Source organism: Ciona robusta, chromosome 8, assembly GCF_009617815.1.
Source record: "Ciona robusta chromosome 8, ASM961781v2".
In the NCBI taxonomy this organism is placed as follows: domain Eukaryota; kingdom Metazoa; phylum Chordata; class Ascidiacea; order Phlebobranchia; family Cionidae; genus Ciona; species Ciona robusta.
This window is the reverse complement of record NC_143242.1, coordinates 6,584,775-6,609,077: the sequence shown is the minus strand read 5'-3', so window position 1 is coordinate 6,609,077 and position 24,303 is coordinate 6,584,775. Positions and strand designations below refer to the sequence as shown.

At 39.8% G+C, this 24,303-nt stretch overlaps 5 protein-coding genes across 5 annotated transcripts; all 5 read right to left on the bottom strand.

Annotated features, from left to right (window-relative positions):
• Window positions 1-2,323: 2,323 nt before the first annotated feature.
• On the bottom strand, window positions 2,324-4,610 carry LOC149732868 (uncharacterized). The gene is made up of 3 exons (XM_089882843.1): window positions 3,510-4,610; window positions 3,303-3,400; window positions 2,324-3,195 (listed from the first exon to the last, which is right to left on the bottom strand). The coding sequence occupies exons 2-3, from the start codon at window positions 3,398-3,400 to the stop codon at window positions 2,703-2,705; spliced, it is 591 nt and encodes a 196-aa protein (XP_089738969.1). The 5' UTR covers window positions 3,510-4,610; the 3' UTR covers window positions 2,324-2,702.
• Window positions 4,611-6,228: 1,618 nt separating this feature from the next.
• Window positions 6,229-11,143, bottom strand: LOC149732867 (putative tRNA(His) guanylyltransferase). Its single transcript, XM_089883120.1, has 6 exons — window positions 11,070-11,143; window positions 10,733-10,999; window positions 10,000-10,169; window positions 9,558-9,643; window positions 8,311-8,418; window positions 6,229-7,692 (listed from the first exon to the last, which is right to left on the bottom strand). Exons 1-6 carry the CDS (start codon window positions 11,141-11,143, stop codon window positions 7,570-7,572), a joined length of 828 nt encoding a protein of 275 aa, XP_089739246.1. The 3' UTR covers window positions 6,229-7,569.
• A 3,231-nt stretch (window positions 11,144-14,374) lies between these two features.
• On the bottom strand, window positions 14,375-19,256 carry LOC149732866 (putative tRNA(His) guanylyltransferase). Its single transcript, XM_089882841.1, has 5 exons — window positions 18,880-19,256; window positions 18,147-18,316; window positions 17,705-17,790; window positions 16,457-16,564; window positions 14,375-15,838 (listed from the first exon to the last, which is right to left on the bottom strand). The coding sequence occupies exons 1-5, from the start codon at window positions 19,254-19,256 to the stop codon at window positions 15,716-15,718; spliced, it is 864 nt and encodes a 287-aa protein (XP_089738967.1). The 3' UTR covers window positions 14,375-15,715.
• On the bottom strand, window positions 19,244-21,426 carry LOC149732865 (elongator complex protein 3). The gene is made up of 2 exons (XM_089882835.1): window positions 20,336-21,426; window positions 19,244-20,009 (listed from the first exon to the last, which is right to left on the bottom strand). Exons 1-2 carry the CDS (start codon window positions 21,424-21,426, stop codon window positions 19,454-19,456), a joined length of 1,647 nt encoding a protein of 548 aa, XP_089738961.1. The 3' UTR covers window positions 19,244-19,453.
• A 60-nt stretch (window positions 21,427-21,486) lies between these two features.
• Window positions 21,487-23,986, bottom strand: LOC149732864 (splicing factor 3B subunit 2-like). Its single transcript, XM_089882833.1, has one exon. The coding sequence runs from the start codon at window positions 23,887-23,889 to the stop codon at window positions 21,757-21,759; it is 2,133 nt and encodes a 710-aa protein (XP_089738959.1). The 5' UTR covers window positions 23,890-23,986; the 3' UTR covers window positions 21,487-21,756.
• Window positions 23,987-24,303: the final 317 nt, after the last annotated feature.

Sequence of the window (24,303 nt, the reverse complement as noted above, 5' to 3'; positions counted from 1 at the left end):
GCACCGATATGCCGTCTTGCCCCACAGTACGATATATAAATTACATTTAAAATTTCCTACGGTTATTTGACGACTATTGATGGCACTTCAAGTCTCTGGCGCCACTTTTCGTCATACATTCAACTTGCTTACCCGCTCTGCTACTAAAGGTCGCTAGAGAGCAACTTACATTGTATATCCGTGCGCCATGTTGAGATTTCTATCTTACTATTTTTGCGAGATCGTTCGTAGACTTTTCCTGGAATTAAAAACACAAACTTCATGCAAACGAAACTGTTATATTGATGTAATGCTCCCATCGTTTTTTATGCGCATAAATATACAAATTATTATCTTTTAATTTCCCGGTATTTTTCAAAAGTTTGTTTATTTGTTTGCTCTTATTTTACGGAAATCGCTTAAAATTCAAAATGTTAATCTTCCTTAACTTTCTAATGGGTCGATTTTCTCCTGCCGTTTTGTGTTATCAGATTCTTAAAAGAGAGGCGACAGTTCAAACGCCAAATTCCCACAACGCTCCAGCCACTAAGGGCGGTAGGCTATGATAATAGATCCAATCTTTGCTCTCTTGCTAAGCCCACACACCCCAGCTTTTATGCTAATGGCTTACGTCACCCATGCACGTTTTCTTTAAATTGCTTACATAACGATCACAAGTAAAGTCGCAGCCAACCACAATTGGACCGATGCCGTACCGGATAAAACTGGTTCATACCGGATAAATACAACCGCGGGTGTGCCATCTTTACCACATGCCATAATGCGAAAATAACAGATCAATTAACTTCTCATAATCGCGATTGCTGCATGCAAATGCGTCCGTCATAATATTAAAATGAAACCATAACAAAACAATTGCCCAACACAGTTACACACGTGGTAACTCGTAAGCTGTCACGAGGAGCATGAAATAAAACGTCCGTATTATAACCGCTACCGTTGACCGGCCACACAAGGATAAAGTAAGTGACATTACAAATATACCAAAAGTTTTTAGCTAAATTGGTCAATCAATGTAGACGCTGTGTCTGGTTTGCGGAAAATTAAATCCGATCAGTTTTTTTCGGCAGAAACATATTGTTTACGCCAAATCCAAACAATCGTTCATTCAAAGACGAATCAAAGACTCTTTTCTTAGAGCTTTGAACAGGCAGTTGTCCGAATTCGATATAACCTATAGAATCTGAGCAAATATTTAATGCAAATTGAATACACCCTCTTTAATTAGGAGATCTGTTGATCATATTTTTCAACTGCATGATACTGTATGCCTTGTCTTTCGCTGTATAAACGGTGTTCGCCATTCCTCGAAGAGAAAAATAAAATAGAGTAGGATGGGGGAAGATGGGACAAATTTTCATTTTATTTTCCCGTCCTATTTATTAGTAAACAAAAAACATTCAAGGAATTATGAAACCGTATCCTCACGACCCCCATAGACCAAACAGTGGTTTAAAATACGATCAGGATATTTGGATATTAAAGGAAACCCATCTTACCCCACATTACTATATATGAAATAATTTCTTGTTTTGCTAATTGTCACGTTGTGTAAAATTTAACATAAACTGTATTTTTATTCAATTTATAATGTTACTTCAATGTTTAACCGTCGCTTTTTTATCCGTATTTCCAAGCGCTGTGGTTTTCCGGGTGTGGTTGCACCTCGGTGCGCATGCGCCGGTTTTGTGCCCTGAGTAGCATAAATAATCAACAAATAAAGCTAAGACGATGAAGAGGAACTTCGTTAGGTAAATTTCCGTTATCTCCGAGATTAGTTTTAGGAGAAACCGTTTCCGGAGAACAATACTTTCTTTCAGGAAAAAGATCTGCATATTGCTAATGCCGAGCAAACAGTGCTGCAAAATCAAAAAAAATCCACAGACAAAAAGGTGGGAACTTTCAAAGAAACGCGTATGGGCAACATAAGATACGTGGCAGTTTTGAAACTTGGCTGCTGCAGAAATTAGGTCGACGGAATAAGGCGGCGCCAGCGATATTTGATATGTTACGTAACTAAACTTTCTAAAGGCAAATGATTTCGTAAAATACTATAATTTTTTGATTTAAATTAATCAATTTAGCAGTTCTACAATTTGCAAGAATATTGTTTAGAATGAAATGAAAATAAATTTAATATAAAATGCTTTAAAACGTGCATCGTTATTGGTTTTCCTGTTGCAGCGATATCACAAATAAAGCTGCATTTTATTGCACACGAATACGCTATTCTTGTCCTTATTATTCAATTTACTTTCCTTGATTTGTAAAAAGTTGGCCCATTTGACCAAGGTGGGCTCAGAAGATCGCTTTCACAAAAATATATATTTGAGTGTTTTGCTTTTTTTTATTGGCGCCGAATACAATTAGAGCAAGAACAAGACATATAAAAATATAAATTAAACATTTATAACAGTTTATGGAACTCATTGGAAAAGAACTATGTAAACGCAGCATACAAGGGGGGGGGGGGGCACTAGAACTGTTGCTTGGTATTGAACACGAATTGCGATGTGCAAAACGATATACAATATAAGTTGTGTAGCAACTAAAGAATAGTTCGCAGTTTTGTGTCATTTCGGCGCAAATCGCTCAGAAATCATCCTCGTTTTTTGTCTGCGAATAAATGTCACCAAAGCGGCAAGCATGGATGGCACGAGGACCGAAGCGGGTCGTTAAAATTTAACTACAGAAACACAACTTTAGTAGCTGAGTCTGTCATTTTCTATAGGATGCTGGAAACAGGTGATAGCCACACCTTTTAACTTCTCATTTAGCCACCCGCAGAGGCCAACTATGGTACGAACCAATTCGGTCTGCCTCGCATCGGTCAGTGGATCTTCGTGGCGAACAGTTTCAACCCTCATTTGGAGGCCATTGCCGACGGGCACGTGTGTAAGTTGGGTTATGTTGTCATCATTTACCCGACTGTCGTGGCGGCGGCGAATCGCTTCTTGAATTGGCCCTCGAATGTCACGGTGGGGTCGGGTGAGGCCATTTATCCCTAGCTTTCGTAGAATGGTTTTCATATTGCTGGATTTCTGCCTACTATGGCTCCTTGGTACGTGTACGTATGCTGGCTGAGGATCGTCTTCAAGGTTAAGAGCCTTGTAAATTAGCACAAGACGGTTCAGATCGTTTTCCAAAGTACGCCGCTGTCGGTGTATTTGATTATGTGGGCCTGATTGTCGTTTTCTGCAGAAAAAGCGCCAATTAGGCGATCTATATATAACCACATACGCAAATAATAAAGTGAAGTTTTTGGGTTATAAAAATACATTATTATGTTAAACGTTTCTTACCTAATGCTTCGAGATTCGGTAGTAGAAGGCAGCATGAGACAACAAAAAGTAATGAATACGACGATAATGCAAACAGGTGTCTGTATAGTGAAAGCCATCTGAAATAGAAAAGAACTTGAGTTCAGAATATTTATTTACTCGTAGTTTAATAAAACACATGTTTTCAGTTATAAAACATTGCTACGTATATCAGAATATAAAACTCACCGTATAATAATGGACAAAACCTAATAATCCACGAGTTCTTTATATGATTTATTCTAAAGCTTTGCTTCTCTTCTTTCCTTTTCTATGCTTCACAAATTCGGTTATGAGGTCCATGCTACAGCTCGTCGTTTATATAACGATGGCCGTGAAAAAATCGTCAGAAAAACGCTGGAGCTTCAACTATATCATCGCTACAATAGGCTGTGTGACGTAGCACTACCAGCAGGTAATTAGAAACTCTAAGCGCTTTCTCTTGTCGGCATAGGGCGAGGGTGGGCAAATGTGGCGAACTCTTAACCGCTCATCTGGTCGATTTCGCTAAGTACTTATTACTAGCCGGTCTGTTGTTAGGTCTTGGGAGAAATATCAACTTTGCTGTCTGCTGCTCCTGAACTTTTGCATATAAGAAATACGTGCTGGAACTCGGAAACAACTGCCGATCCCTGTGTGCGAAGAACAAGTCAGCATTTATAACGGTGACAATAGACACTGTCGGTCCGTTAAGCCTGCAAAACAAATTGACATTTTTCCCAAATCCATAGCCATGTCGACGCTCATACAAGATAACTTTGTTTATTTAAGCCAGCGCCTTCTTTTGTATGGAGCTGTCAAAATGGCGTCGGCGAGTTACGCGGGCGGTCATTGTTTTTAGCTGCCTACGTCACAAGACGGACAAACAATTTCTCAAAGCGAATACGTCATATCTACGAAAATGACGTCAAATCGACCATGGGTTAAGGGAAAAGTTACATTGTTGATTTGGTTGTGAAAAACTTCAATATTGGTTCTGTGGTTGCGAGGTTACATTTGTATACTCAGCAAAATTAATGTGTGAATCATAAAAGCCTGCTGAGTATTATAGTAGGGTGGGGGGAGATGGGACACCTTTAGCACGAGGTATCCAAATATCCTGATCGTGTTTTAAACAATTAACAACGGTGTATGGGAGTCGTGAGAATACGGTTTCATATTTCTTTGAATTTTCTTTGTTTACTTCCAAATTTGACGAGAAAACAGAATGAAAAGGTGTCCCATCTTCCCCAACCCTACTATATAATAATTTCACCGAGAAGCTTGTTTTTAAACTTTTAATAAAATCTTTGTTTTTTAAGAAAAAGTGGTAAACTCAACTTTTTTCGTAAAACAAAGATGGTTTTTATGATTTCGAAGAATTATTAGCATGCTGTAGGGTAAATCAGAATATACCGTAGCATCTAAACCCCATATTTACTGTGTTTTGAACAATTAAAATGATATTTTAAAATCGTAAGACTCGGGTATATAATTCCGTAAATATTCTTTGTTTAATATCAATTAGTACAAAAAAATAAAGAAAATGTGTCCCATCTCCCCCCACACTACTGTTTGTATCAATTTATTTCTCTTCGATTCAAAAGAGCCACGTCTGTAGCTTATTTTTAAACAGCCATACTGATTTCTTTGCGTTTAAACAATATGCATTAGAGATGTTGTAATAGACAAAATTTGGGCTAAAATACAAAGTCTGTGGCGTATCGCCTTACTCACGTAGAATAGAAGGCATAAGTGGCCCTCTGTGCTTAGAATTGTCGCCATTGATTTTGAACGAACACTGTGTTTGTTTTGGCAATGTTCAATTTCCGTTCTTGGCACTGTCCCGAGTCACCACTGACCCCTTATGCTTAGAGACAACCGGTGTTTACAAAACCTGTTGCTGTGACTGATTGATGTGGCGATGCAGGCGCGCAAGGAGAGTCTGTATGTTTGCAAACAAGAAAATTTTGCGTCCAAAGAATCGTCGACAGAAGTTACGGTGGTGGATACGAATTAATTCAATGTCATGTTCTTTACAAACTGCTACTGAAATCGTTTCTCAGAAAGCGGAATATAGTCCGTCGTTTGCTAATCGGTAAAATTTTGTTTTCTGATAACTAATCGTTACACGGATTTAGATCTGTAGGACGTGATCCGGTGCCTCCATATTTAAAAGAAGTCTTTGATTACCTTGGATTAAGTATCTTTCAGTGGGCCTAACCCTCCGCAATCTGCTTAAAGATCAGAAACGGTTTTGTGGACAAAGGGATTAGCGGAATGTTTTCGGAAATAAACACACGCCGACTTTGCGTGTCTACGAGAGAACAATTACAAATGTTCTATATTGATGTACAGCCTCAGTATATGCGTGTTAACATTGTATAAACCGTAGAGTCTTTAGTTTATGAACAGAGCCATGTTCGGTCGGATAATGCAGACCCGTAAGCGCCTCTTGAGTTATTTTCGGTTTTTAATGATACCCAACTTAAACCACCAAAAATCATTAGTCGTTCTAAGTCACGCAGCAGAGACTTGCAAATCGCGTGGTGAACCTTTCACCTGTTTACCATAATCTCCTTATACGGTTTGATACCGTGTTTATTATGGAAAGGTCGAAATGGATGGTTCCGGGAAATTTGTGGGTATTGTCACGCATTAAACAACTGATCAATGTAGAACATCCGACCCCTTTACATAGAAGATATAAACAACTTTTCGTAAACGAATCAACGGGTAATTTTATCTTCGCATGGCAGGGCAACGACAGCAGTCGTTATAACACGGGTATTCGTAACATATAAACGGTTTTGCGTGCGGATTTTATTTCCGCCGCCATGAAACTTGGTATAAAACCGCATCGTATGACAAGTTATGACAACTTGCACACAGGACATGACCTTTAAGTTCAAATGAATCAGCAGTTACATCACTGTGACCGGTAAGCTGTATTTTCAAATGATATAAGTGTAATACAAAGCTACCCTGGTCCGCTGTGTGACACAGATAGAACTGGGAAAGTCCATGCGTGATTCACTAGCTGTGTGATCGTTCGAACTGTAAATCTGCAGCATTAACTTCGGAGATCTTAAAGAGTGATAAAATACGACGTGTATATTTTGGCTGCACTCGAATCGATAACCACCAACTAAATGATTCACCGCGCCAGTCAAATTGGAGCTGTGTCCGTGCACCCGAGTCACAAAGACTCGCTTCCGAGATACCGGAATCGGATTAGAAACATTAACGACCGTGAAATTCGCCTGTTCTGCTCAGTCTAAGGTCACAGTAAAGTCGCGTCTTTGTTGTCCGCTGTTTTACGCGACTACATTCACTGCCCGCTTACTGGTTTGTAGGGGTATCGTGTATCGTGAAGACGAAAACGTAGTGGACGTTCTATAAATAGTCTATCACTACCGAAAATCTTGTTTTGGTCGCTTTGAGGCGAGTAATTTAAGACCACAGGTGCTCGGTTACCTTTAGATGAGCCGTGAATTGTGTTGTTGCGGACAAGAATCGCCGCTTCGGTTCAATTACCGTTGCTGCATTTGGCTTGCATTAAAACCATTACTTTTCTGGTTATTTACTATTTCGTGCAGCATCGTTTCTTCCGAGGAAGAATTAAAGCGCTTGTTTTAAGAGTAACACAGAATTAATCCTATAACATCAAAGCGTCGATCCTTAACTCGTGACCACGGTCCTGTACGCAGCGCTACCATTAAGTGCAGCAAGCTACAAAACAATAGCTTTTGTGATGAAGTCTTCGCAGAAATCCATTGTCGCTCCGTGTGTGGTACAATTGGGTCGCGGGCGGGGTTGGGTCATCTTTCTATCTATGTTTACAAACTCTAAAGCAGGTGCGTACCGTGAGAACTTGCTGCACAAGCCAGGAAAAGCGCTGGCTGCTGAAACTAGGTTATACAGAGCCCCAATTAGGCAGAGTAAGACAACACGGGGTGCATTGATAAGACGGTAGACTGTAATGCATCGCCCGTGCAGTTCGCTTCGTGTATGTTTACTTGCTGTTCAAAAATGATGAACTACGTGCCCGGCTTGCCACTCCCGTTTGCACGCAACTAGGACAATTGTTCGTTGTATTCCGAGCAGTGAGCACAATCTATAAACCGCTTAACCACGCCGTCATTTTAGAGTTGCATTTTCACCCAGCTTTAGCTTCGTCGTGTGCTATTAAATCTCGTTTATTCTCAAACGAGAAATGACAAAGTTTATCTCGGAAAGCACCAAGGTCGAGTTCTTTCCTGTTTAAATGTCACCCGGCGAGCAAATGCGGCCTCCCTTCCCAGAATTGCTTTCCGATTATGTCAGTGTTAAGAGCAACGACAGCGACCTTGTCTTTTCCATTTTTTCCAGGCGTACAATCGCCGTTTTCAGACTAAAAACAACAATAAAGTTCGATGTAAAAAAACAGCTCGAAAAACAGTTTTCTGTTCACGATTTTACGATTGAGAAATTCAATATCCGGCCGCGGTTCCCACTACCGCACGTCTACGTGATCAAAAAAGATATCTGAGTCTCATTGCTCGAAAACATCAGGGTAATCAAATTGTGACGCACATTTCAAAATTTACAACTTTTTCAAGGTGAATGCAATATAAGAGCAAACATTTTGATGATGTATGTTATAATAATGAGATGTTTCACACGGTACACCGACCAAGTTTGCCTAATTACGTATCGTGACGATACCGCACAAGCCCCTGTGCAAATAGTATTTAGCATTTTATGACGTCTGTACAGACACAAGCAAAGAGGTCGGCGGCCCATGTCATGGCTACGAACAATACAGAATATGAGCTAGGTTACGTCATACACGTTTCGGCCACAATAGGCAATTTAGTTTTACTGCAGGCAAAATGCGAACGAATCTATATTTACTCGCATATACGTGAACACCTAATATGGAAAGGTTACCGAAAATTAAAAAACACTTTCGAAAGCGGCTTTTACAATGAACCTTTCATAGGAAATAACAGCAAGATCTTGTCATTACCTTATCACGTATTATCACTGTTCCTTTCCGGTGCAATTGAGGCAAATTGTTGTAGTTGATGCCAAACTGAGAAAACAGGAGTTCGTTTTTATCTCCAGACAGAGTACCCTGCGAAAAAATAATATAATTTTTATTTATCTCTTCGAAAACTATAGCAAAAAGCATAAACAACGAAAAGAAAGGAATTAACAGCAAAATAACACGCTATAGATAAAAGGTGGTGGGGTAAAAAGTAGGGCTGTTGCATCCCCTAAAATAAATGAGAACGGTGATACACTTATAAATCGCTCGTTATTGCTTAACCGTTAGAAGCGGTTAGTAATTGGTGAATAAGGGTGTGATAACGGATTGCTCAACGACAGGAACTGACTAAGGTTGTCAAAATACAAAGTCAGTATGATATCCCGGCCGTGCTGGTACGGGTTCCAGACAACTGGAAATTTCATGGCTGGGGTTACTGGTCGCACTTTGCACATGGCACGTGGTGTGCCCAAACAAAGCGAAGTGTGTTCCCGGTGCGCCAAATAAGGCCTGTAGGTTCGCTGACGTTTGTTTTGGCAACGCCGACAAAAACGCACAGCGCCGCCGAGATAAAGTGCGTTTTGTGCCGTGGAAGGGTTTGAAACACTCGATCATTTTTTGCGGGGGGATTATATGCCTCAGCCAGCGCGTGCATGCAATAACAGAGACAGCAGTGTGTCCTGTAAAGAGAAAATATTCAAACCTATATCGGCTGTCTGACATGAATTATTACATACGTCAAACTTTTATCTCTTGCCTGGCACCTAGTGTCAAAGTCTTAAATAAAAACCCTACCACTGGATGGCAAAAACAAGAATCGCTTTTTTAAGCACATATGGGAATGTTTTATTACACAACATACTTTTCATAACAAAAAAAACAAAAACTTTTTTTTCGACTTTGTAGAACTTAACATGTTGCTCATACTCATAATTACATCCAACTTTTAAACCGGCAATGTGGCAGAGTGGTTTGCATGTATGCTTCTAGCCCAGAGTTTACACTTACATGCTCGAGACCCACATTATAATGACTGTCCTTGCCCCACACACAAAGATTATAAACTTATACCCTGTTAATTCATTTACACAATTCAAGTAAACAATTTGTCATAGTAAAATCGCTAAGTTTTAATTAACTTTTTAGGGGAGCTATATGAGCTACTGAGTGTTTAATGAAAACACAAACTATCATAGTTTGAACCAAGTAAAAATAAGCTTTTTTACCTTGAGCCTTTCTTGAGATTCCACATGTGTTAACCCTGACTGTACAAGCTTCCAGAAGCAATAGTTGTACATATTGTTTATGTGGCCTGGAAGAATAAAAACCTGTTTGTTTTGTTTTATCAGGGGTATAACTGCAATGCAAAACACATGTACACTGGATGAAGAAATAAATGACAGTATGACACCTCATTTTCCTAACATGAAAGGGCAATGTCGGTTGTTATAAGTTAAGTCTCTTATTTTTTGTTGATAATTTAGACAACCAATAACGGACCACCGGGTTGGAGCAGTTGCTGTTAAGTGTTGAGCTTCAATCACATAAACTATTTACTAGAGGAGGACATGCTAACCACTGTGCTAGGTGAATAGGAGTAAAAAAAACAGTCCAGACTAGATTTTCCAGTTCCTAATATAACAATTAAAAATCTACGAAGCAGCTTACAGTCAACTTGTCTCCAGCTTAAATAATCTCTTAAATTTTTGTCACTTGGGTAAAGCACCAAGCGACTGTCGAATGCAGGAGGATATTGTAGTTCAAGATCAGGGAAATATTTCTTCCAATGGTAAACATAAGATGTGGAGAATTGTGAGACAACCACAGAAGAAAGTTTGCTGGTGAAAGATGTGGAATATTATGAATTTGAAGTAGGGTATAAATAGTTCTGTATATACGGTATTTGTGAGTTTTGCAGGTGATTCACGCATAAAGTTACACACATGGCATCTTAAAAGTAGGCAGGGGGTGAACGAAACAAAACCTGTTACATTTATTCAACTTAAATGATGAATAAATGAATGAATGTAAATTACTTTATCCTCGCGTGGCCGGAAAACGACAGTCGTTATCACACGGGTTTAACACCTCGTGCCAGCTTACGAGTTACCATGTATGTTACTTTGTGGGTGATTATTTTTTTTGGATTTTTTCATTTTCTTTATGTATGGCTGATAATTTAGACAACCCATTAGTGACCACTGGGTTGGAGCAATTGTCGTTAAGTGTCTTGCCCAAGGACACATACGCCCACAATGGTAGCAGCGACGAGCCTTGAACCCATTACCTAATGGTTACAGGCAGGCGCGCTAACCACTACGCCACGGCGCCAGACAAAAAAAATGATGGCTGAACTGTTAAATTTATTTTACACCAAAAATTGTTCTTCACTTAAAAATACCTTGATCTTCTGTTGTATGCTTTTGTTTTCTTTTTAAACACAAAAGAGTATTCATCGCTTTGCCCATATGCCAGTACAATGTCATTTAACAAGTCCATTACTGAGGTAGCAGCTGCAGTCATTAACTTTAACGCTCTATCATCATTCGGCTTTTCAAAGTTATGCGTCGTTGAAAATTTATGAAAGTTTTTGCCATCGATTCTTACAACGGGCCAACAGTTGGGCAGGCATGGGTCTGGTATTTCAAATGACTTCACATAATCATAGTTTCAACCCTCATTTGGAGGCCATTGCCGACGGGCACGTGTGTAAGTTGGGTTATGTTGTCATCATTTACCCGACTGTCGTGGCGGCGGCGAATCGCTTCTTGAATTGGCCCTCGAATGTCACGGTGGGGTCGGGTGAGGCCATTTATCCCTAGCTTTCGTAGAATGGTTTTCATATTGCTGGATTTCTGCCTACTATGGCTCCTTGGTACGTGTACGTATGCTGGCTGAGGATCGTCTTCAAGGTTAAGAGCCTTGTAAATTAGCACAAGACGGTTCAGATCGTTTTCCAAAGTACGCCGCTGTCGGTGTATTTGATTATGTGGGCCTGATTGTCGTTTTCTGCAGAAAAAGCGCCAATTAGGCGATCTATATATAACCACATACGCAAATAATAAAGTGAAGTTTTTGGGTTATAAAAATACATTATTATGTTAAACGTTTCTTACCTAATGCTTCGAGATTCGGTAGTAGAAGGCAGCATGAGACAACAAAAAGTAATGAATACGACGATAATGCAAACAGGTGTCTGTATAGTGAAAGCCATCTGAAATAGAAAAGAACTTGAGTTCAGAATATTTATTTACTCGTAGTTTAATAAAACACATGTTTTCAGTTATAAAACATTGCTACGTATATCAGAATATAAAACTCACCGTATAATAATGGACAAAACCTAATAATCCACGAGTTCTTTATATGATTTATTCTAAAGCTTTGCTTCTCTTCTTTCCTTTTCTATGCTTCACAAATTCGGTTATGAGGTCCATGCTACAGCTCGTCGTTTATATAACGATGGCCGTGAAAAAATCGTCAGAAAAACGCTGGAGCTTCAACTATATCATCGCTACAATAGGCTGTGTGACGTAGCACTACCAGCAGGTAATTAGAAACTCTAAGCGCTTTCTCTTGTCGGCATAGGGCGAGGGTGGGCAAATGTGGCGAACTCTTAACCGCTCATCTGGTCGATTTCGCTAAGTACTTATTACTAGCCGGTCTGTTGTTAGGTCTTGGGAGAAATATCAACTTTGCTGTCTGCTGCTCCTGAACTTTTGCATATAAGAAATACGTGCTGGAACTCGGAAACAACTGCCGATCCCTGTGTGCGAAGAACAAGTCAGCATTTATAACGGTGACAATAGACACTGTCGGTCCGTTAAGCCTGCAAAACAAATTGACATTTTTCCCAAATCCATAGCCATGTCGACGCTCATACAAGATAACTTTGTTTATTTAAGCCAGCGCCTTCTTTTGTATGGAGCTGTCAAAATGGCGTCGGCGAGTTACGCGGGCGGTCATTGTTTTTAGCTGCCTACGTCACAAGACGGACAAACAATTTCTCAAAGCGAATACGTCATATCTACGAAAATGACGTCAAATCGACCATGGGTTAAGGGAAAAGTTACATTGTTGATTTGGTTGTGAAAAACTTCAATATTGGTTCTGTGGTTGCGAGGTTACATTTGTATACTCAGCAAAATTAATGTGTGAATCATAAAAGCCTGCTGAGTATTATAGTAGGGTGGGGGGAGATGGGACACCTTTAGCACGAGGTATCCAAATATCCTGATCGTGTTTTAAACAATTAACAACGGTGTATGGGAGTCGTGAGAATACGGTTTCATATTTCTTTGAATTTTCTTTGTTTACTTCCAAATTTGACGAGAAAACAGAATGAAAAGGTGTCCCATCTTCCCCAACCCTACTATATAATAATTTCACCGAGAAGCTTGTTTTTAAACTTTTAATAAAATCTTTGTTTTTTAAGAAAAAGTGGTAAACTCAACTTTTTTCGTAAAACAAAGATGGTTTTTATGATTTCGAAGAATTATTAGCATGCTGTAGGGTAAATCAGAATATACCGTAGCATCTAAACCCCATATTTACTGTGTTTTGAACAATTAAAATGATATTTTAAAATCGTAAGACTCGGGGTATATAATTCCGTAAATATTCTTTGTTTAATATCAATTAGTACAAAAAAATAAAGAAAATGTGTCCCATCTCCCCCCACACTACTGTTTGTATCAATTTATTTCTCTTCGATTCAAAAGAGCCACGTCTGTAGCTTATTTTTAAACAGCCATACTGATTTCTTTGCGTTTAAACAATATGCATTAGAGATGTTGTAATAGACAAAATTTGGGCTAAAATACAAAGTCTGTGGCGTATCGCCTTACTCACGTAGAATAGAAGGCATAAGTGGCCCTCTGTGCTTAGAATTGTCGCCATTGATTTTGAACGAACACTGTGTTTGTTTTGGCAATGTTCAATTTCCGTTCTTGGCACTGTCCCGAGTCACCACTGACCCCTTATGCTTAGAGACAACCGGTGTTTACAAAACCTGTTGCTGTGACTGATTGATGTGGCGATGCAGGCGCGCAAGGAGAGTCTGTATGTTTGCAAACAAGAAAATTTTGCGTCCAAAGAATCGTCGACAGAAGTTACGGTGGTGGATACGAATTAATTCAATGTCATGTTCTTTACAAACTGCTACTGAAATCGTTTCTCAGAAAGCGGAATATAGTCCGTCGTTTGCTAATCGGTAAAATTTTGTTTTCTGATAACTAATCGTTACACGGATTTAGATCTGTAGGACGTGATCCGGTGCCTCCATATTTAAAAGAAGTCTTTGATTACCTTGGATTAAGTATCTTTCAGTGGGCCTAACCCTCCGCAATCTGCTTAAAGATCAGAAACGGTTTTGTGGACAAAGGGATTAGCGGAATGTTTTCGGAAATAAACACACGCCGACTTTGCGTGTCTACGAGAGAACAATTACAAATGTTCTATATTGATGTACAGCCTCAGTATATGCGTGTTAACATTGTATAAACCGTAGAGTCTTTAGTTTATGAACAGAGCCATGTTCGGTCGGATAATGCAGACCCGTAAGCGCCTCTTGAGTTATTTTCGGTTTTTAATGATACCCAACTTAAACCACCAAAAATCATTAGTCGTTCTAAGTCACGCAGCAGAGACTTGCAAATCGCGTGGTGAACCTTTCACCTGTTTACCATAATCTCCTTATACGGTTTGATACCGTGTTTATTATGGAAAGGTCGAAATGGATGGTTCCGGGAAATTTGTGGGTATTGTCACGCATTAAACAACTGATCAATGTAGAACATCCGACCCCTTTACATAGAAGATATAAACAACTTTTCGTAAACGAATCAACGGGTAATTTTATCTTCGCATGGCAGGGCAACGACAGCAGTCGTTATAACACGGGTATTCGTAACATATAAACGGTTTTGCGTGCGGATTTTATTTCCGCCGCCATGAAACTTGGTATAAAACCGCATCGTATGACAAGTTATGACAACTTGCACACAGGACATGACCTTTAAGTTCAAATGAATCAGCAGTTACATCACTGTGACCGGTAAGCTGTATTTTCAAATGATATAAGTGTAATACAAAGCTACCCTGGTCCGCTGTGTGACACAGATAGAACTGGGAAAGTCCATGCGTGATTCACTAGCTGTGTGATCGTTCGAACTGTAAATCTGCAGCATTAACTTCGGAGATCTTAAAGAGTGATAAAATACGACGTGTATATTTTGGCTGCACTCGAATCGATAACCACCAACTAAATGATTCACCGCGCCAGTCAAATTGGAGCTGTGTCCGTGCACCCGAGTCACAAAGACTCGCTTCCGAGATACCGGAATCGGATTAGAAACATTAACGACCGTGAAATTCGCCTGTTCTGCTCAGTCTAAGGTCACAGTAAAGTCGCGTCTTTGTTGTCCGCTGTTTTACGCGACTACATTCACTGCCCGCTTACTGGTTTGTAGGGGTATCGTGTATCGTGAAGACGAAAACGTAGTGGACGTTCTATAAATAGTCTATCACTACCGAAAATCTTGTTTTGGTCGCTTTGAGGCGAGTAATTTAAGACCACAGGTGCTCGGTTACCTTTAGATGAGCCGTGAATTGTGTTGTTGCGGACAAGAATCGCCGCTTCGGTTCAATTACCGTTGCTGCATTTGGCTTGCATTAAAACCATTACTTTTCTGGTTATTTACTATTTCGTGCAGCATCGTTTCTTCCGAGGAAGAATTAAAGCGCTTGTTTTAAGAGTAACACAGAATTAATCCTATAACATCAAAGCGTCGATCCTTAACTCGTGACCACGGTCCTGTACGCAGCGCTACCATTAAGTGCAGCAAGCTACAAAACAATAGCTTTTGTGATGAAGTCTTCGCAGAAATCCATTGTCGCTCCGTGTGTGGTACAATTGGGTCGCGGGCGGGGTTGGGTCATCTTTCTATCTATGTTTACAAACTCTAAAGCAGGTGCGTACCGTGAGAACTTGCTGCACAAGCCAGGAAAAGCGCTGGCTGCTGAAACTAGGTTATACAGAGCCCCAATTAGGCAGAGTAAGACAACACGGGGTGCATTGATAAGACGGTAGACTGTAATGCATCGCCCGTGCAGTTCGCTTCGTGTATGTTTACTTGCTGTTCAAAAATGATGAACTACGTGCCCGGCTTGCCACTCCCGTTTGCACGCAACTAGGACAATTGTTCGTTGTATTCCGAGCAGTGAGCACAATCTATAAACCGCTTAACCACGCCGTCATTTTAGAGTTGCATTTTCACCCAGCTTTAGCTTCGTCGTGTGCTATTAAATCTCGTTTATTCTCAAACGAGAAATGACAAAGTTTATCTCGGAAAGCACCAAGGTCGAGTTCTTTCCTGTTTAAATGTCACCCGGCGAGCAAATGCGGCCTCCCTTCCCAGAATTGCTTTCCGATTATGTCAGTGTTAAGAGCAACGACAGCGACCTTGTCTTTTCCATTTTTTCCAGGCGTACAATCGCCGTTTTCAGACTAAAAACAACAATAAAGTTCGATGTAAAAAAACAGCTCGAAAAACAGTTTTCTGTTCACGATTTTACGATTGAGAAATTCAATATCCGGCCGCGGTTCCCACTACCGCACGTCTACGTGATCAAAAAAGATATCTGAGTCTCATTGCTCGAAAACATCAGGGTAATCAAATTGTGACGCACATTTCAAAATTTACAACTTTTTCAAGGTGAATGCAATATAAGAGCAAACATTTTGATGATGTATGTTATAATAATGAGATGTTTCACACGGTACACCGACCAAGTTTGCCTAATTACGTATCGTGACGATACCGCACAAGCCCCTGTGCAAATAGTATTTAGCATTTTATGACGTCTGTACAGACACAAGCAAAGAGGTCGGCGGCCCATGTCATGGCTACGAACAATACAGAATATGAGCTAGGTTACGTCATACACGTTTCGGCCACAATAGGCAATTTAGTTTTACTGCAGGCAAAATGCGAACGAATCTATATTTACTCGCATATACGTGAACACCTAATATGGAAAGGTTACCGAAAATTAAAAAACACTTTCGAAAGCGGCTTTTACAATGAACCTTTCATAGGAAATAACAGCAAGATCTTGTCATTACCTTATCACGTATTATCACTGTTCCTTTCCGGTGCAATTGAGGCAAATTGTTGTAGTTGATGCCAAACTGAGAAAACAGGAGTTCGTTTTTATCTCCAGACAGAGTACCCTGCGAAAAAATAATATAATTTTTATTTATCTCTTCGAAAACTATAGCAAAAAGCATAAACAACGAAAAGAAAGGAATTAACAGCAAAATAACACGCTATAGATAAAAGGTGGTGGGGTAAAAAGTAGGGCTGTTGCATCCCCTAAAATAAATGAGAACGGTGATACACTTATAAATCGCTCGTTATTGCTTAACCGTTAGAAGCGGTTAGTAATTGGTGAATAAGGGTGTGATAACGGATTGCTCAACGACAGGAACTGACTAAGGTTGTCAAAATACAAAGTCAGTATGATATCCCGGCCGTGCTGGTACGGGTTCCAGACAACTGGAAATTTCATGGCTGGGGTTACTGGTCGCACTTTGCACATGGCACGTGGTGTGCCCAAACAAAGCGAAGTGTGTTCCCGGTGCGCCAAATAAGGCCTGTAGGTTCGCTGACGTTTGTTTTGGCAACGCCGACAAAAACGCACAGCGCCGCCGAGATAAAGTGCGTTTTGTGCCGTGGAAGGGTTTGAAACACTCGATCATTTTTTGCGGGGGGATTATATGCCTCAGCCAGCGCGTGCATGCAATAACAGAGACAGCAGTGTGTCCTGTAAAGAGAAAATATTCAAACCTATATCGGCTGTCTGACATGAATTATTACATACGTCAAACTTTTATCTCTTGCCTGGCACCTAGTGTCAAAGTCTTAAATAAAAACCCTACCACTGGATGGCAAAAACAAGAATCGCTTTTTTAAGCACATATGGGAATGTTTTATTACACAACATACTTTTCATAACAAAAAAAACAAAAACTTTTTTTTCGACTTTGTAGAACTTAACATGTTGCTCATACTCATAATTACATCCAACTTTTAAACCGGCAATGTGGCAGAGTGGTTTGCATGTATGCTTCTAGCCCAGAGTTTACACTTACATGCTCGAGACCCACATTATAATGACTGTCCTTGCCCCACACACAAAGATTATAAACTTATACCCTGTTAATTCATTTACACAATTCAAGTAAACAATTTGTCATAGTAAAATCGCTAAGTTTTAATTAACTTTTTAGGGGAGCTATATGAGCTACTGAGTGTTTAATGAAAACACAAACTATCATAGTTTGAACCAAGTAAAAATAAGCTTTTTTTACCTTGAGCCTTTCTTGAGATTCCACATGTGTTAACCCTGACTGTACAAGCTTCCAGAAGCAATAGTTGTACATATTGTTTATGTGGCCTGGAAGAATAAAAACCTGTTTGTTTTGTTTTATCAGGGGTATAACTGCAATGCAAAACACATGTACACTGGATGAAGAAATAAATGACAGTATGACACCTCATTTTCCTAACATGAAAGGGCAATGTCGGTTGTTATAAGTTAAGTCTCTTATTTTTTGTTGATAATTTAGACAACCAATAACGGACCACCGGGTTGGAGCAGTTGCTGTTAAGTGTTGAGCTTCAATCACATAAACTATTTACTAGAGGAGGACATGCTAACCACTGTGCTAGGTGAATAGGAGTAAAAAAAACAGTCCAGACTAGATTTTCCAGTTCCTAATATAACAATTAAAAATCTACGAAGCAGCTTACAGTCAACTTGTCTCCAGCTTAAATAATCTCTTAAATTTTTGTCACTTGGGTAAAGCACCAAGCGACTGTCGAATGCAGGAGGATATTGTAGTTCAAGATCAGGGAAATATTTCTTCCAATGGTAAACATAAGATGTGGAGAATTGTGAGACAACCACAGAAGAAAGTTTGCTGGTGAAAGATGTGGAATATTATGAATTTGAAGTAGGGTATAAATAGTTCTGTATATACGGTATTTGTGAGTTTTGCAGGTGATTCACGCATAAAGTTACACACATGGCATCTTAAAAGTAGGCAGGGGGTGAACGAAACAAAACCTGTTACATTTATTCAACTTAAATGATGAATAAATGAATGAATGTAAATTACTTTATCCTCGCGTGGCCGGAAAACGACAGTCGTTATCACACGGGTTTAACACCTCGTGCCAGCTTACGAGTTACCATGTATGTTACTTTGTGGGTGATTATTTTTTTTGGATTTTTTCATTTTCTTTATGTATGGCTGATAATTTAGACAACCCGTTAGTGACCACTGGGTTGGAGCAATTGTCGTTAAGTGTCTTGCCCAAGGACACATACGCCCACAATGGTAGCAGCGACGAGCCTTGAACCCATTACCTAATGGTTACAGGCAGGCGCGCTAACCACTACGCCACGGCGCCAGACAAAAAAAATGATGGCTGAACTGTTAAATTTATTTTACACCAAAAATTGTTCTTCACTTAAAAATACCTTGATCTTCTGTTGTATGCTTTTGTTTTCTTTTTAAACACAAAAGAGTATTCATCGCTTTGCCCATATGCCAGTACAATGTCATTTAACAAGTCCATTACTGAGGTAGCAGCTGCAGTCATTAACTTTAACGCTCTATCATCATTCGGCTTTTCAAAGTTATGCGTCGTTGAAAATTTATGAAAGTTTTTGCCATCGATTCTTACAACGGGCCAACAGTTGGGCAGGCATGGGTCTGGTATTTCAAATGACTTCACATAATCATACTGGCTGTGTGTCATCACTTGTTTGTATGGTAGTGTTTTCAGAGTGTTTTGTAATAAACCAGATTTTTTATGCAAAAGATATCTGACCATAACCAGCCCTGCAAACAACATGCAATGTATTTAAATGACAGCCCTATAAATGGACTGTGATTTACTGATAAGGTTAATAACATGATTGCAAACTAATCTTGAAATACAATAACAGTTTAAACTAACAACCCCAAAAAATGTTGACACCAAAATCAAAAACAGAACTTTTTTTTCAAAACGCTTTACACATACACAGCAATTGCACATAAAATTTAAATTTATATCAAGTTCTTTGACATGTATGGACCATCCAACTCATAACCAAGTTTCCTGTAATAGTTCCTCGTGCCCACTCCTGAGATAACGACAAGTTTAGACGATCCATGTTCCTCAAGAGCGATACGCTCTGCTTCCTCCATCAGCAAAGTCCCAAACCCTTGATGTTGAAACTTAGCAGGATCCCTAGAACTCACAGGAACCACACTACCATAAACATGCAGTTCGCGTACCAAGGACGCACCCTTGCCTTTCAATTCAGGCCGAAAAGCTTCTTGTGAACATTTTCTGAGTCTCAAAAGCCCGACTAAAATATCTTGCTCTGGGTCTTCATATGAAAGAAATGTTTCCCAGCCACCATTTGCTGTGTAGTCCCTTCTTATCAGTTCAACTTCGTATGGTTTCACTTTATGATGTATTTGTTGTATCCCGGCCTCTCTAGTACGAACATCCCTGCATGTGGTGCCGAGATCTTTCATTCTTGCAAGAGCCAATTCCCTCAAGTTACCATGTTCTACTCCAGATGATACCAGTGGCATTGGGATATCTCTTTGTACTCTGCAAGAACAGAATCATACACATGATTTTAATGGACATTATAGCAATGTATTGTCATGATCATATCATAATCTTTCCAGTACAAGTAATATTTGTCCGGTGTTATGAGTTATGACTGAGCAGTTAGAGCACTGGGGATACTGAGTTCAGGGCCCAATGCTGCCACCATTGAGGCATATGTCCTTGGATAAGACAGTTACATTCATTTACCAGAAATTTGCTCATTGCTGCAACCAATTAGTTAAAGGGAACACACATGTTATATTAAATATCATTATCCCAATACAAAAGAATAAATAACTAAAAATTATTTTAATAATATTTACCTGTAAATTCTTGTCCATGGGGGAACAAGAGCAAGAATCTTAGCAACCAAATCAATCAATGTAGAAGGCGGATAACTCTGGTATCGACCAGTTTTCCACAACTCATACAAACCTGTTCCACGAATTACTAACGTTGGATATATTTTAAGACCATCAGGTCGAAAGGCTGGGTTTTCGAAAAACTCAACAAATTGTTCAATGTCTCTCTCTAAGGGAACATTAGGCAGGTTTGGCATCATGTGGGTGACAACTTTGAAACCACAATCTTTCGCAATTTGAAATGACTCTGATACAGCACGAACTGTGTGTCCTCTGTTAGTGTCACGTGCTACATCCTCGTACACACTTTGAACACCAATTTCAAGTCTCGTACACCCGTATGTTAACATTTCACTTTGGTGTTTTTTGAGGCAGTAATCTGGTCTTGTTTCAATGGTTATACCAATGCATTTTGTGCGGCTTCTCTCGCTGTATTTAACAGCTTCCTCTACATTATTACTCCTGTGGCCTGAGAGGGCATCATGCAGATTCCTTATAAAGTAGTCTTTATATGTATCAGGTAATGACATGAAAGTTCCCCCCATGACTATAAACTCGACTTTATCCACTGAATGCCCAAGCTGTTTCAGTTGCTCAACTCTGTGCCTGGTTTGTAAAAATGGGTCATAACGGGCACGTATTGCTCTCATAGAAGTGGGTTCATATCCTGTGTAAGACTGTGTTGAATACTCAAAGTCAGAGTCTGGACCTCCTGGACAATACACACAAATGTTACCGGTCATGTTTATATGTGGGCATCTATGAGGTTTGCACATAACAGCCACAATTGCTATCCCACTGGCAGTTCTGACAGGTTTTGCCCTCAGTTTTGGTAGAAGTGACTTCTTATACTGGTGTGGAACAGCAGCTATAATGTCTGTAAGTCTTGGTTGAGATTTCAAGCCATGTTTCGATGAAATTCTTCCTTTCAGTTTGTTTAAATTAATGTCTTGCCCCGAGTCATGGGCATCAATTAAAACACGCACAATTTCAGCAGTAGAAATTGCAAGCAGTTCAGCTTGGGAAGCTGTTGGCTCCGTTGCCTTTCCCATTTTATGACAGATTATAAAAGCACAAACCCTAATTAATGGTTGAAAAGCTACCACTTCGTCTCTGAAAAAAATTTATGGCATTAAAGACAATTTGATAACTTGGTACAACGTAAGTGGGTGCAGTGTGCACTATTACAATAGATTCATTTTACTTTAAAAAAAGTGGAAGGTTTACAATTTCTTATGATTGCAGAGACAGCAATGAAATATACGATTCAGAAATATTTGACACAAAATCAAAAAATCCTTATTGTAATATTTACCAGATCTAAATAACAGTACTTTGTCGTTTCATAATATTAATTTCTACAGCACAGAGCACAAAACATTTTAAAATTTGAATTCTTTGTATTTTTTCGTTGATCTGTTAGTGTCTTGTGTTTGGGCCTTTCTCTTTTTCTTTTGTTTCGCAGCATGCTCAGCCACCATATCACTGAAGTCTTCTTTCTGCACTTGCTCTTGCTCACGTACCCTCTGCTCATACTTAGCAGCCATGGCAACATTATCAAGCTCCAGTTCTTCAGGATTGAGGGCCACCTCTACGCTCTCAATATCTGCCACTCCAGCAGAAAGCACAGGTCGCCTGGTTGCGTTTACGTCATAAACGTGAGCGGAAGCCATCATGTTACGACCCACTGCACCAGCAGATTTCTCAGGCAACACGGTGAAGAGTTGTGGAGTGTCTCCTCCTTCCATTGCGTCCTCAATCTTTCGTTTCCTGAGCTCCAGCATGTCTGGGGTCTCCATCCCACTTGGAACAGAGGAAATCCCGCTTGGAGTGATCATTCCACTCTCAGCTGGTGTAACAAATCCAGTTTCATCCGGAATCTTCTCTTCTCCTTCACTCTCTTCCTCTTCAGAAGACTCCTCTTCGCTCTCAGACTCCAAATCTCCCCAAGCAGATTTATCAATGTCATCTGTTTCATCCCGCTGCGAAAAATCTCCTGCTTGAGTTCCAAACACATCTCCATACAAAGGTCTTCCCATCTCATCAACAGGTGGCTTTCCCCAACCACCAGCATGATACCCAAATGAACAACTTTCTGGTATAGGGCAATTAAGTCCCATAATCTTTAGGTTTGGATAAGAGGGAGGTGGGCCATACCTTTGCATTGCAATGAGCCAGGGTGGGGGTATTTTGGTAGCTTGTTCACCCACTGGCATTCCAAGGGCTAAGCGTAACTCATCTGAAAAGTTACCAGGTTTCTTTTCTTTTAGGCGAGTTTCAAATTCTTTACCTTCATAATACAAATCACCATGTGTGGTCATTCTGGGTTTAGTTTGATAACGGAAAAAGGCATCGTGCAACTTTTGGTAGTCAATATCAATTTTACCCAGCTTTGGTCTCACTTTTTCTCTCATTTTAGTCTTGAGTGTCCTCTGGTCCTCCTTCTCTTGCAAAGCTTGTCGCATTTCCATAATACCAGTGTTCTTAATACATTGCGGCAGCTCAAAAGGTGGCTTCTCAAATCCTCTTTTACCCTGCAGGTACTTTCGTTTGAAACACCAATGCCTAGGAACTGTCACAGAATTCCTAGATGCCTTTAAATGCACAAGCAGACGTGGATCTTGGGCAGTTACATCATGCATCTCTACAACATCAGGTCTGGTGACCAACTGCTTTAGTTCAGCAACACTCAATCTGTTCATTCTTCTCAGTTTTTTCTTGGATAACTTCTGTTTACCATCCTCCTCAGCATTGCTATCTTCATCACTGCTTCCAGCTCCAAATGCCTTCACCTTTTCCACAGCTTTAGCTTTATTCATTGTACTTTCAGGTTCTGGCGCTTCTTTCATTTTTTCGACTTCCTCGGCGATTTTAAATGCTTGGAAAATCTTTTTAAACACAAACAAATGAGGATCGTTGAAATTTGGATCTTGTGTCACGTACTCAATATCAGCATCCACATCTTCTTCATCATCTGCAGGAGCGGGATCAGTTTCAACTTCTTTCTTTTTCTCTTCCTGAAGCTCCGCTTTTCTTCTCTTCTTTTTTGCTCTTTTCTTCTTATTTTTAAGCTTCCTTTGTGTGGCAAGTATATCTTCTTTAGATTCTTTTTCACCACCGGCAATAGCTGCTCCATTCAGAAGCTGTGACTTTGCTTTTTCCAATTTTAACTTCTCGGCATTCTTCGTGTTCTGCTTCTCCAGCTGAGGACTTCCAGACATTGCTTTTTTCATCTCTTCATTCGAGACACCAACCTGTTTTGCTCTTTCATTTTTATACGCGAGGACTTTCTCAAGAGCAACAGGAAGATCAACATGAACGCTATCTTCTTCACCAGGAGCAGGAGGCTCAGCTTCTTCAATCTCTTGTGGATAAGCGCCTTCAACCTGCTCATAATATACAAGCAGTTTGTTGACCAATTCACTTTTTCTTCCATCAGAAGGAATTCCAAGTCTGTCCAACTGCTGCCTTAAGTCGTGGACAGTTAACTGGTTTAATTCATATAAAGTTTTCATGATGATGCAACTCTGTAATAACTAACAGTCCAGCAGAGTCCACTAAAAGTAGAAAAAATAACAAATGAGCAATTCAAAATTGCAAAAAAATACTCACTATGCCGTGTCTTTATTATTCACACACGAAACACACGCAAAAAAAACTCAAACTCCTAACCGTGCAACTGCAGTTTGCCAGTCTATCTGATATGAAAACCTGTTCTATCAAATTGTTTCTCACTTTGAACTAACATAGCACAAAAGAAATCACTATCACAAACATATAACATTAAACTTTTTCTAAAACGAAACCCTTGTCGCTCAATATATTGTAAAAATTAATGTAAACGCAAACACAAAACAGCAAACTTATCCTCGCGTTGTAATTTCGTATGTACTTAGATCGGATACGCGAAAAGATTTTCTTGTCAGCGC

Bases quoted from the DNA above. Each gene is read 5' to 3' on its own strand.
- LOC149732868 (XM_089882843.1), bottom strand. From the start codon at position 3,400: ATGGCTTTCACTATACAGACACCTGTTTGCATTATCGTCGTATTCATT. The intron at 3,196-3,302 runs GTAAGAAACGTT...CTTTTTCTGCAG, and splicing joins ACCGAATCTCGAAGCATTAG to AAAACGACAATCAGGCCCAC.
- LOC149732867 (XM_089883120.1), bottom strand. From the start codon at position 11,143: ATGGCCTCACCCGACCCCACCGTGACATTCGAGGGCCAATTCAAGAAG. The intron at 9,644-9,999 runs GTAAGCTGCTTC...TTATTCTTCCAG, and splicing joins AAGCTGGAGACAAGTTGACT to GCCACATAAACAATATGTAC. The intron at 8,419-9,557 runs GTAAAAAAGCTT...ATTTTTTCGCAG, and splicing joins AATCTCAAGAAAGGCTCAAG to GGTACTCTGTCTGGAGATAA.
- LOC149732866 (XM_089882841.1), bottom strand. From the start codon at position 19,256: ATGTTGTTTGCAGGGCTGGTTATGGTCAGATATCTTTTGCATAAAAAA. The intron at 17,791-18,146 runs GTAAGCTGCTTC...TTATTCTTCCAG, and splicing joins AAGCTGGAGACAAGTTGACT to GCCACATAAACAATATGTAC. The intron at 16,565-17,704 runs GTAAAAAAAGCT...ATTTTTTCGCAG, and splicing joins AATCTCAAGAAAGGCTCAAG to GGTACTCTGTCTGGAGATAA.
- LOC149732865 (XM_089882835.1), bottom strand. From the start codon at position 21,426: ATGGGAAAGGCAACGGAGCCAACAGCTTCCCAAGCTGAACTGCTTGCA. The intron at 20,010-20,335 runs GTAAATATTATT...CTGTTCTTGCAG, and splicing joins CCATGGACAAGAATTTACAG to AGTACAAAGAGATATCCCAA.
- LOC149732864 (XM_089882833.1), bottom strand. From the start codon at position 23,889: ATGAAAACTTTATATGAATTAAACCAGTTAACTGTCCACGACTTAAGG.